At 39.7% G+C, this 12,836-nt stretch overlaps 1 protein-coding gene across 1 annotated transcript in view; it reads right to left on the bottom strand.

Annotated features, from left to right (window-relative positions):
* The window catches only part of SNAP25 (synaptosome associated protein 25), an 83,094-nt gene that overhangs the window by 10,175 nt on the left and 60,083 nt on the right, over window positions 1-12,836 (bottom strand). The window contains exons 4-5 of the mRNA XM_058563207.1: window positions 9,613-9,661; window positions 2,913-3,030 (exon numbers count right to left, since the gene is read on the bottom strand). Coding sequence (XP_058419190.1) covers window positions 2,913-3,030; window positions 9,613-9,661 — 167 coding nt within the window. The remainder of the gene's footprint in view (window positions 1-2,912; window positions 3,031-9,612; window positions 9,662-12,836) is intronic.

Raw genomic sequence — 12,836 nt, 5'->3', positions numbered from 1 at the left:
GGGGAGAGTGGTCTGGAACTGGTGTTGTCTCCATGGGCCATATTTCACTGAGCTGCCTTGGAGAGAGACTTAAAATCCAGGCATACCTGTTGTGCCCAATAGAAACATGTGCAGCATACTTTGGTGGGTGTGTTGTAATTTAAGGCAATCAAAGATGTTTTTAGGTTCTTTGCATAGTAGAAACCACACACTTTTTAGTCCAAAAACCAAGAGAACTTCCTTTGGTCCCATTTTCACATTTTCTCTTATAAGACACCAGAATTTAACCACCCCCTCCTTTTTTTCTTTCACTAGAGGACCACAGCCATCGTTAAAATTGGCTCTAATACTAATACTTGCAGATTGGGGACCAAACAACCCTGGAGGCAAATTAGAAAATTGTATAGACGGAATCTCAGCAACTCCCACAATTTGGTGTCCAATGCCACAGCCCTTAGAGCAGTCAGAATTTGCTGCGCTAAAGAGTCGTGGGCCCACTCCGTGAGACAGGATCCCAAAACTAATTTGATAGAGCTTAGAGTCTGGCTGTTTTTCCAACTCCCCATCCCCTCCCTCCTCACATTGAAAGAAGTTATATGGACCTTGTGATGTTTTCTGCTATGTAAAATGTCTGGTATACCATCTTTGGCAAAGTCAAGGGCTGGGAAAGTTTGCGTTTCTGAAAGAAGGCGAATCACTGCACCCACAATGCTGCACATAGACTCACATAACTGCCGGACATCTACCATAGTCCTTCGAAACATGCCGAGACAGGGCGAAGCCCTCAGAGAGTCCAGGGCACCACCAGCCACTGCGTTGTGACACATGGTTTTTAAAGCATTATTTACACACAATAGGGAACACTTCGGTCAAGCTTTGAAGCTCAGTTAGGGTCTCTTATGCAATAAGGAATTGGTGCCAACCAGTATGTGGAATTCGTAGGGGCCATCATTTCATCTGAACATTAGAATCCGTCCCGGGGGGCCTGTCTCTGCGCTTTCTCCACATACAGTCGATGAATGGGGAAAGTGTATCTGTTGGAATTCATCACAAAAAAGGTGGAAATCTCACCTGGGGGCAAGTGGCCGCTGAAGCGGATATACAGTTAAATCTTGACTAACTGGAATGCTTAACAATGAGTCATTTTGGTGAATTATATGACTTTCTTAACAGTGGGCCATGGAGGAAAATTCTGGTTTGGGGTCATTGTCGACTATCTGTTAGACTCTTGAGCCACTTTCCTGCCTTCGAGTCTTAGAGTGGTGATCATGATTGAATCTTTCCTTGGTCATGGTTTCTCTTGATGTGTCTGATGGCCTTTCCTCTGCAGATCGACTCTTACTGTTTGGTCCTCCTAGATGTGGAAGTTATAGGATGGAGGCTGAGTGACGGAACACAAACTACCTTGATTGCCTTCAAAGAAAAACCATTTTAAATCCTCGATGTAATTTTTTTCCTTAGTTCATTTGTCTCTTTTTGCTAAAAGTGGAAGGGAGAAAAGTATAAATGCAGTTGAGGGTTCCAGTTAGCTAGATTCCAGTTAATCAGGCTTTACTGTAGATCATTCTTTTAAAAAATTTTTTTCTTTATTTTTAAATTGAGCCCCTCCCCCTCCTAAACAGGAAGTGGGATATTTTAAATCAGCCTCAAAGTTTAAAGGATGTGAATGGTCATATAATCAGCTAGAAATGACATCAATCTCTATTCTAAAAGCTAGGATCAGGAGAGCTTTTAGGAAAAAGGCTTCTGTTCAAAGGGAAGTGGGAGGGGTGAGGGAGATCGGGTAACGGGTTTAATTATCCAAATGCATGTTGGACAATCCTCTCATGCATTTTTTTTCTTCACTGCTAGTCCAATGACACTGTCTTCCAGAACCCTCATTTTCAGGTTCCTTCTGTTGCAAACCTTTATAACCACATGTCACATTTCTGCTACATTCCAGAAAAGCGTTGCAGAACCTTGAGAACATTTGAATGTTTTGTGATATCGTGCATGCAAAATCTACACATTTCAACATTTCGGCCAGTGTACGGGTAGATCTCCCAAGAGGAAGAATTAGAGGGGGATGGGTCCAATTTGGGTAAGGCTTGAGCCTTGCTGAAGGACTCGTCACCTCTGTATTGGGTGCAGTTCGGCCTCTGTTAATCTAATTACCAACCAGATTTGGCAACTGGCAGGCAGTTGAAAGGGCAAATCTCTGTCATATTCTCTAACTTATGGAATGCTTGCTTAGGCCAAATTACCTGTCTCTTTTGCTTCTGAAAAATCAAACCTTGTTATTTGTGTTTCGCGTCTTCCAAACTTATTACCCTCAGTCTTTTCTAAATCTGCAATTTTGGCTTTGGGGGTTAGGTGCCTCTCTCTTGAGGCTAGTCTCTGTCTCGAGGTACACTTTCTGGAAAATGTTGAAACGTTCATCAATAAAAGTTGCTGACAGTGAAGCTTTCACTGTAGTATGCCTGATTTTTAATGCATCAACAGTAACTCCCACTAGTATCATCTATGCTATGAGATGAATGCATTGGAGACGGTATTGATCTGTTCTGCATGCCACATGCTCATCCTGCCTTTGTGCCCGGCAGGAATGAGCTTGTCAAGGCTTGGAGTCGGGCCTTGGGAAACCAAAGCTTCAGGCAGGCAGGCAGCACCTACTTGTTACAGGGACACACACAAAGCCCGCAGAATTTTCCTAGGTCCGTCAAATTCTTTTCTGCTTCTTTCATGTCCTTATTGATTTGGTCCATCCCTTCCTCAATGCGTTCCAGTTGTTCTGATTAAACACAAGTATTTTATCCCCACAGAATGAAGCAGATGGAAAAGGACAAAGAAAAAAAGACAAAACTTCAGACATTCACTTTGACATTAAAAAAGAAAAAAAAAAAAAAAGAAAGAAAACTGGACGCCACAGATTAGAGCTGGTACCCAGTACCTACTTGTTACAAGGACATATGAAAAGGCCACAGCATTTCCCTAAATCTTTTAAATTTTTCTCGGCCTCCTTCATGTCTTGGTTGATATGGTTCATGCCTTCTTCGACACGATCGAGTTGTTCTGGTTAGGACAAAGGGATGACAGTGTGGAATGAATTTTTTTTGGGTTTCCAACAGAACAGGAGAAATGACTACGTGAAATGGAATTTGAAAGAGAAAGAGAGATATTACAATGCATTGTCCAAGAGGATGCATTGCTGTAGACTGCTGCCGCTGCCCTACACAGGCATGGGTGGAAGGAAATGAACAGAAACGATGCTCAAAATAGTTTATAATTCAGACATGATGGGATGAAGTAGGTAGGCCTGTTTGATTCTGAGTGTCCAGGAAAACAGCACAGCATATTCACTTACTCAGACACCAGTGAAACCCAAGAGAAAGAAAAACAGGGTGTTAGTTTATGTTTTAGGCATTCAGATTCAATGATACTAGAGAAAGTATCTGCTTCAACTTTAAAATATCTATATCTTTTGGTTTTTAAGCATCCTCGACCAGGTAAGAGTAGAAAATAGAATCAATCTTCTTTTTTGGAGAAAATAACAATACAGCAATAATTAGCAATGGGTGCCAGATCTTTTGCCTCTAGCAGTGGCTGTCTAGCCAAAGCTCATGGGCAGTTGTTGGTTTGAATACTTAATTCATAGAAGCCATAAAAAAAAGCAACATCAGCACAACAACGTTACAAGTACCGGAACGTTTCAATTCCTCCATCCTATGACTTACTTGCTATGCAAGTTTTGGATGGCATTTCACTTCTCTGCACCCTGATTTCCCAGTTTCTACAATGAGGGGCATGCTGGATCCCAACCTCAGGCAGAGAGCAGGGAAAATGAATGCCTGTGTCTCTGGAGGAGGGGTAATGGATTGGAACAGCGAGCAGTATCGAGTCATTGCTGCCAGCAAAGCTGACCTCAGTATATCTAAGGCATAGATCTATAGCCATAAAAATGAATCATACTTCTAGGTTGCCAGGGTTACATACACTAACTTGATTAATTTTTCAAAAGTTATGTCACCAAATTGAGTAAACTACAAGTTCAATGAAAGGATTTTAAAAACAGCCTTTTAAGACCATTAAAGGAAAGCAGCAATGAGATGTCTTGGCAGTCTAATTACAAAACCTAATTACACATCCATTCCTCTTTTCATCTATATTTTCATGCACACATGCCTATGCCTCTGTCAATAAAGGCATGATTAGAATAAAACTGAGAAATACATTTCCAGTCTAAAGGCATAAATAATCACTTAAAAACAATTTCACATTAAATTGTACAGTGGAAATTATCATCGCAAAAAACTAAGATAGGTTCATTGGTGACACAAACTGGGGAGACTGTCCACTTGGAAAATAAGAATCTATTGTGTTCTCTTTTGTGGGGCTGAAGAGCAGAATTCAGCTTATTAGCAATCTGCTATCTCTGTGATGTGTTTCAAATGACTGGCGAAAACAAAATTTCAGTGTTTATCCAGCACTGGACAGCTAGGGACAATAATAGCGTAGTGCTGGTGAACTTTGGCTGAATAAATATAAGTATAGTAATGTCTTTAAGAAAATCCTTAAAAGGGCTAAAAAAAAAATAATGGATGGCAATTCTTGATGTTCCAGAAGATTTTATGCTTTTCTGAAGATTTCATTCCAGTTTCCTTTAAAGAATGCAATAAACGAGTGTGTAGATCAAATTAACTATTGAATGAGGGGATTGGTGGTGGGGAGAGGAGCTCAATATCGTCAAAAGAAGAACAATGTGAAGCACAGACAGAAATAGGGATGCCAAATCCCAGTCGAATAATTGCTAATGGCTTCCTGGAGTGCTGGGTTGAGACAGGATTGGAGTGTCTGAGCTCAGAGGGAAAGCAAGCTGGACTTTATTAATGACAGCTGAATACACACCAATTGTGGCATGGGGAGACATATTCAGGTATTTGCCCCTCCTGAGGAGTTTCTCTGGAGTTAACATTTTTGGCCAACTGACAGCATTGCAGGAGCCCCACCCACTGTGCCTCCAGGGATTAGGAGGTAATATAAAAATGTGAATCCGTCCACAAGTGTTGTATTTCTGAACCAGAGAATTCAAATTAAAAGATAAAAACAAGCAGGCAGATCCAAACCCATATTTCTGAGAGCTGGGTTCTGCCATGGGTTGCCAGCTTGTTTGGCAAAGGCAGTAGCTACGAGAGGAATTCTAAAGCTCTTTTCAGAAAAGTTGATTCAGAAAACTATTTTATAGCTACTGATATTGGTTGAATGTATCATTATATACAATTATAAGTCAAATCCTTAATTTAAAAAATACTGTGGAACCATTTTGTCACAGATATTCTACCAATAATATTCATTTTCAGAGTGTACTGAGTTATGTTTGTGAATATGTTCGGCATATTGGGACTTCACAGCATTTCAGTGATTTCTGTGAAGACATTTCTCAGGAAATGCTTGAAAGTAACCAATATCCTCGTTCCATTCTGGGGTGGACAGCAGCATCTCGGAGGCTGACGCGAGGCACCCTCCAGGGTTGACTGCTCCTTCCCTCCCTACGCTTGCTTTCTGTCTATTCTTGGAAACTGGGAGGAGAATAACATTTTGGGTTGGGAGAGGTATTCCAGTAGATAACACTATATGTTGGGGCAAGAGCTTGAACCTTCTTTTGCCATGTTTGGAATGACTGGTTATTCATGATAGATCCACCTTTTCTACATTTTTTCTACTAGTCTTACTTAAGTAAGGCAACATAGGCTCCTTAGAATCCTCTATCTGGTAGAAAACGGTAGAGGAATAGCCAGACATCAACGCTATTGACCCAGAGTGCAAGCCTTCGTGAGTATATCCAGATACAAGATGCTGCCTACATGATTCTCACTTTCCTTAGCATTGATGAACATATGGAAATTCATTTAAATAGCCATGTGGCTAGTGGCCACCATATTGGACAGTGCAGCTGTAGTCATTCAATAGTCAATATCATAACAGATGTTGGTGAGTGGGCTTCAGTAAGAGAGATGTTTTCACAAATGCTACCTTGTAGTGCCATGAACCTTTTAAGAAAGTTGGCAGGCTCTCTGGATAAGGGTTTTACTTTGCCTTTACTCTGCCAGGCAGTGGTTACAGATTTCACTGTTTAGTTTAGAGTTGATCCTACGGGATTCCCCCAAGAGCCACGTCTTCAGCATCAAAACAAACATATAACCCAGCAAAGACCAAAAATTAAACAAGAGACATGGAAGTGAAGGAGTAAGTCATCCCACGTTAGAGCTAAGGTTGTTTCATGGGGATTTCTCTTGGAGATAAGAAAAGTCCCAGGACTCAGTACATTTCCAGGGCTGTCTGTCATGCCCACTGCTCCTTGGTGTCTCCTGCTACCTGGATATAAAACAAGAATCCCATACGGAATTTCCGAATGCAACCATTTAGCTGGACACCTGGAATGGTTCTTTAGCAGGATGGCTGTTTCTTGAGACTCCTGTGCAGCTGCAGGATAGAAGCTGTCAACATTTTTGGTGTTCAGGCATAGACAAAATTAGTAGAGCATAACTGAAGAGAAATGTTAAAGCAGTTACTGATCTAAACAACTAAATACAGCATATGCAGAATTAAATTGCATTTACAATGACAGTGAAGATAGTTGTGGACTTGTGCTCATCAGTCAGTTTAAAAGGTCCTAATCTATTATAGTATAAATGGTACACGGACCACTTAAGACCAGGAAGAAGCCACCCACTTTTGGAGGTTTTACTATTGTCTGGTTCTCATCAGTATCAATCTATTCACCGTGCACCTGGTAAAACCTAGGCTATCCTAGGAAATAAGTTAAACCGAGGAATTCAGCATTTACTGTGGTGTGAATACAATTAAAATGTTTTAGCTGAGAACATTAATTATCTTGTGAGGGAAATCTGCTATTCTGCTTTGTTTCTCCGAGATTAATACATAGATGTTCCTGGGAATCATTTGTGCTTAAGAATAATGTATTTTTTTATTTGTACGGAGATTTTGGCAAATTTTACCTCTAGATTTTCTTCATCAAAATACAATGAAATTTGCAACTCAAGTAAGCAAGGTATTCACTTTCTCTCTTCTTGATTCCAGATTTGCATATATTATTTTCCATATCTTTATGTCAATGCTTTATAGTTAGGGGGAAAAAGGCATTATCCTGAACCTTTCCCAAACCTCTCTCTTATTGCAACGCTCCTTTTCCGCCCCCTTCACATGGAAATTATTAACTAAAAGAGTTAATAAGGTAGAACTGCTAATTATCTGAGTGTATATGTATCAATTTAGCTCTGGAAATGAGGTACCACTCTTCTATATGGGCACCTGCTGTTTAATTTTTAAAAAGCAATGATTTGCTGCATCCTGAGTTTCAAAGCCTGGAACATTGTTACACAGATCAAGCCAGCAAGTCTTACAATGATAGCAATTTCATTTTCTGAAAAATGCTGCAGCCATTGTAATTTCTTCAAAATACAACTCCACTAGACTCCATTATTTGCATATAAATTTTGAAATTTGTGTGTTAAAAATTGGGGGGAAAGCATTACGGTTGATGTTCAATTGTTTTTAAATTGATTTTTTTTGATTGGTGTATATTCATTGAAAAAGTTCAATACAAAGAAATATTATAAAAACACAAGTCCTTATATGACAGCCATGAAGGTGTGCCCGTCAGATCTCCCTTCAGGAGGGAACCTGCTGGGAGTGTAGTTAGCTGACACCTCCAGCTGCTGCACCTATGGGATCTGGCACAGTATTTACATGGAAGCCATGCTTTCCCCGGAATGCTTCCAGCCAACGGCTGAGCCCAATGGAGTTCTAGAACTGAGGCATTCCTGCCCATCATGGGCTATTCTATTGGGTAGTCTTTGTTCCTGGGCTCCCCGTCAGCCTGGGTGAGACATTCTCAGAGCAGCACTGCAGTCTGAAACCCTTCCTATCCAATCCTCCTTCCTCCCCGCCTCCTCTTACAAGCGCCAGACCCACATCACAGTATGAAGGCTCTTCCTCCTTACTTCTGCCCCCTTTCCTTGACCTATCACAGACATTTCCCTAATAAATCTCATACACTTCTAATTGATTCTTAGCATTTGCTTCCCAGAGGATCTAATGATATACCTTCCTCCAGTCCCTTCCTGCCCCCATCCTGACTTCTCAGAAGTCAGTAAATAAAGATTTATCTCATTTGTTGTAATGGTTGCAGAATATTTCTTTAATGGCTGCACCATAATTCATTTGGTTGGTTTCCCCACAGACAGACATATAGGTCGTTTCCAGTTTTACACTATTACAGGTAAGGCATGAACATTTTTCTTCATATAATTGTCAATGTATATCTACAGTGTAAAATTCTAGGAGTGGAATGTCTTGATCAAAGATGGGTGCACTTCAAAACTTGAAGATATTATCAAATTACTCTTCAAACATTTGCATCAATCTACAGATCCCACCCGCAGAATGAGAGTTTGTGTTTTCCTAAAATATTCATAGCATTGGTTATTATCAATTTAAAAAATTTGTGCCAGTCTGCCAAAGAGTGGTATCTCACTATTGTTGTTAGTTGAAGAATGCTTTCATCTCTCTGTTGTAAATTGATGATCTATATTCTACGTCCATCTTTCTTGTAGGTTGTTGCACTTTTCTTTGATGATATGCAAAGTCTCTCTGTATTTTAGGAAAATGCCTTATGTCTGTTTTCTGTATGGCAGTTTTTACCTCGGTTTGAGATTTATGCTTGGAGTTTGTCTATGGTGTCCCATGTTTTGGATAAGTGTCACATTTTTATCTTTGACCTTAAAAAAAATCTCTTATGATTACTAAGAATTTTCTAATGTTTTCATAAAATATAAATAAAGAGAAAAACATTCTCAAAAGTCTGCTTATTATGAAAATAGTTTAGCATGGAGTCAGGTAACTAACTTATGGCTAGAATTAAGTAAAGAATCACCATACAACTAGAGGTATTGGTACAAAGAAAATTTTGGTATTACCCTTCTAGATTCCATGTTAGAGATGCTATATTAAAATGCTGGCCCTCTGATTTTCATGGCTTCTAGTATTTCCATAATAATTTTAAAAAAATAGGTCAAATATTTCAGTTGGTTTAATTTTCCATTTTCCAATGATCCCCTTCTACTTATATCCTGTTAAAAATAGCTTCCAGTTATTTAAGCAATCCTCAAAATGACTTGGAAATCCAAACTCCAGATACTAAATTAGGATGGTCCAAAGAAATGGATAACATGATATACTATTCTCTCATTCTATCTAGGAATTATTAGAAAAAAACAAATTAATGGGAAAAACTGAGGATAAGGGGAATAAGAGAATTCTCACACTGTCCAAAATACTATCATTTAAAAAACCAACCAACCAAACGACTTTTGCCTTCAAAATTCTGTTACCCCAACATCTATAATAGAAAGAGTAGTAGCATTCATTCAATCATGAAGGCCTCAACATTTCCATACATTTACCAATCTTTTCAACAGAGAAAGGAAAAAAAGCAAGATGATGAAAATTCTAGAACCCTTATATTCATGTACGTGTGTAACACATGTCAAAATGACCACCTGTGTGTGCGCAAGTAATAAAAAAATGCACTTTATTCAGATGAGGAATTATTCTACTGAAGAAATCTCAACTTACCTCCTTGTTCATCCAACATAACCAAAGTCCTGATACCAGCATCTTTACTCTACATTCCAATAATGGTAGCAAAGTTGAAAAAGAGTTAGAGAGAAAAGAGAGAAAGAGAAATCAGTAAGGGGACAATTAGCCCTAGAAATGGAAAATGAAGATGGACCAAAGGAAAAAGAGGGAGGAAATATGGCAAGAGGATTACGGACTGGGGAGGGGCTCAGAGGAGGGGTCACCTGTGGACTCGCTCCATCAGTGATTCTCACAGTAGAAAAGCGGGATGCAGTTCAGTCTCCATGGGGTAGGGCAGGGGATGGGCTTGGCATGGGATTGTAATACACACACTGAATAGTAATTTGGAAAATAAAAATGCCTATAATTTTCATGACACCAACCACAGAAAGCAAATCTTTCAAAATCTTCTAGACTAAATCTTCTCCAATAAGATATATGAGAAAGTTTCCATCAGTGAATCAGGGAGGGATGCCCCACTGGGAACATATGTTAGACTCTTAGGGGGTGAGATTCTTATATTTATCAAAAGAGATGATTGCTTCACAAAGGTGGAGAAATACAACTCAAGAGGAAACCCACCCTCCCATTTTCTCTCCATGGAGAAAAGTCCTGCGAGATTTAGAAAAGGGATTGACAGATGAGAAATAAGGGCTCTTTATTCTAATCTAAATCTAAATCTAAAATTCTACACAATAATATAGTGTGAGAAAATCATTCACCACAGTCTTTACTGCAGTTCTCTTGTGCAGAAGTCTGTAAAATGTGCCCATCGCACTCCTTAGGATGGAAATAAACCAAACACCACCTGAACTATTTTGGGGGTGGTGGTGGAGTGAGAATTTGTAGATAGGGGAGAAGGAGCAGAGATATTTGCATGGTTCATACCTAGAATCATCATTTCTAGGAATTCTAACTAGTAAGTAAAGACTTTCCATTTTACAGGGTGACTGTTAATAAGGATAAAATGGCATTGCTGACAGTTTGGATTAATTGGTTTTCCGAGGAAAGCTCATGGTGGCCCCTAGAACAAATTCTAAAATAAGACATCTCTCATAGCCCATTTATTCTTCACTGACTTATTTTAAACTAAGAAAGAAAGAGAGAGGTGTTAGTGGAGGTCAACAGAGGTTTTTTTAAAAACAGTATTTTAACAATTCAATTCCACTTGTGTTTCTAAAAAATAAAATAAAACACTGAAAATGATTTGTGAGCTTTTATAAACTCACCCTTTCGGGCAATGTGTGCAGTTAAGTCTCCCAGATTCAAAGCCTACCTTGCTTTTGAACACATTTTAATAGGCTTTAGTTGCAAAGTCAGGATGTAGTGTAGAGAGTGATGGCTCAGGATGACTTCAGGAGTCATCGACATCAGATTCTGGAGCCAGACTCTGCCCTGGAATCCTGGTGATTTCCTTTCCTAGCTGTGCAAACTTGGGCAAATGTCTTAATTGCTCTATGCCTTAGTTCTCTCATTTGTAATACAGCGATAATATTAGTTAATACCTCATTGAGTTGTTATGTGAATTAAATGAATAATACGTGGCACGTGCTAGAATGGTGTCTGGCCTATCGGTGGCATTACATAAGTGTTTATAAAATAAATACCTTCAGAAAATGCATTTATAGTAGGATATCCAGGCAAATTAAAAATATCTGCATTACTGACTACCATCAGAAGCTTCTAGACCACTACTTCTCAAACTTTAACGTGCATGTGAATGCCCTACGTAGGAAACATCTTGTTGAAGTGTAGATCCTGATTCAGTGGCACTGGGGTAGAGCCCGAGATGCTGCGTTCCTAAGAAGATCTTCCACGCTGCTGATGCCGCCGGTGCAGCAACACATACTGAGTGGTGAGATTCTAGACCCAGGAAGACATTTCAAAATCTTTTTCTTAAATGTGTTGTAAATAGACATTCATCTACAACAGCCTCTATTTTAACAATTTCTGTGCCATTTTCTGCAAATTTTAGCCATTGCTTATGAGAAGAAATTATAAACAGCAGGTGGTTTACTCAGGCTCGTGGATGTGACAGTGCAAGTTCTGCTAAGGACGACGGCATCTCAGAGCATTTTCCCTTCTGCGAACCCAACTCAAGCCCACACGTGAGACCCCTGTTCCACTCTGTTGGGGACAGTGAGTGGGAAAGAGGTTAGCGATTTCAGTTTGTCAGTCCAGCTCTCTCATCTGTTTATAATTTCTGTTATACCCATTTATTTTTTATGGAGCCTTGCAAATATAATGTCTCATTTGTCCAATTTGGTGCTGAATGTTTCAGCCCTGGAACGATTCACAGCACTAACTGAAGGAGCAAGACTTTGCCTTAATTTGGGAGAACAGAAGCAGTGCGCATTCACTGGGGAGTCAGGAATGCTGGGTTGTGCTCTTAGCTCAGCCAATGAGATCGTGTAAGAGTCACCTGATCATTCAGGAGGTTTCCCCATATTTAAGGTAAGGGTAGAGATGCCAAATAAGATTGGGTGGTTGGTATGTTGGTTCATTCACTCACTTGCTCAACACTCATCCATTCATTCATTATTTTATTCATTCATTCATTCACTAAATGTTCATTGAGCCTCCACTCTGCTCCAGGCACTAAGGGTACGGCATGGCTTCTCAACCATGCTTCACAGAGTGAGTGAGAGACAATTCGGTCAGGTGGGCAGAGCTGGGATCCGGGAGTCAGTAATTCTGAATTCTAGACTTATCTTTGCAGTTCTATTGCTCTAGAGTCACCTGTTCTGTTTTTCAGCTTTCCCAGCTGTCAGATGGGGACAGGAACAGCTCCCTTACTCGCAGAGTATTTACAAGGATAAAATGAGCTACAGAATGCAAAGGCTTCTACAAGTTCAACTCTATGGGAGACTGGTTGAAAAAGAAGTACATTAAGATAAAGAATTTAATTTGTGTGGAATCTCAAATCAGTATACAGTGAGCTGCTGTGTTTGTTTTCTTAGATCCTTTTGCTTTTTGTGGCATTCTCAAAGAAAAATTAAGTATTGTAGGAGTTGTTGGTGGAAGGGAAGTTAAGTGCTGTGCTTAAGAATTCACACTCTGGAATCAGCTAGACTTGGATTTTCATTTCATCTCTGCCATTTGTAGCTGTGTCTCAAGCAAGTTACCTAACCATGGTGAACTTCAATTTCCTTCTTGGTGAAATGGAGATCAAAGTAGTAGCGAAAGGTGGCTACAAGGAATAAATTAGATAATATATGCTC

This window comes from Diceros bicornis, chromosome 19 (genome assembly GCF_020826845.1).
Source record: "Diceros bicornis minor isolate mBicDic1 chromosome 19, mDicBic1.mat.cur, whole genome shotgun sequence".
NCBI classification, from domain to species: domain Eukaryota; kingdom Metazoa; phylum Chordata; class Mammalia; order Perissodactyla; family Rhinocerotidae; genus Diceros; species Diceros bicornis.
This window is presented reverse-complemented; position numbering and strand designations above follow the sequence as displayed.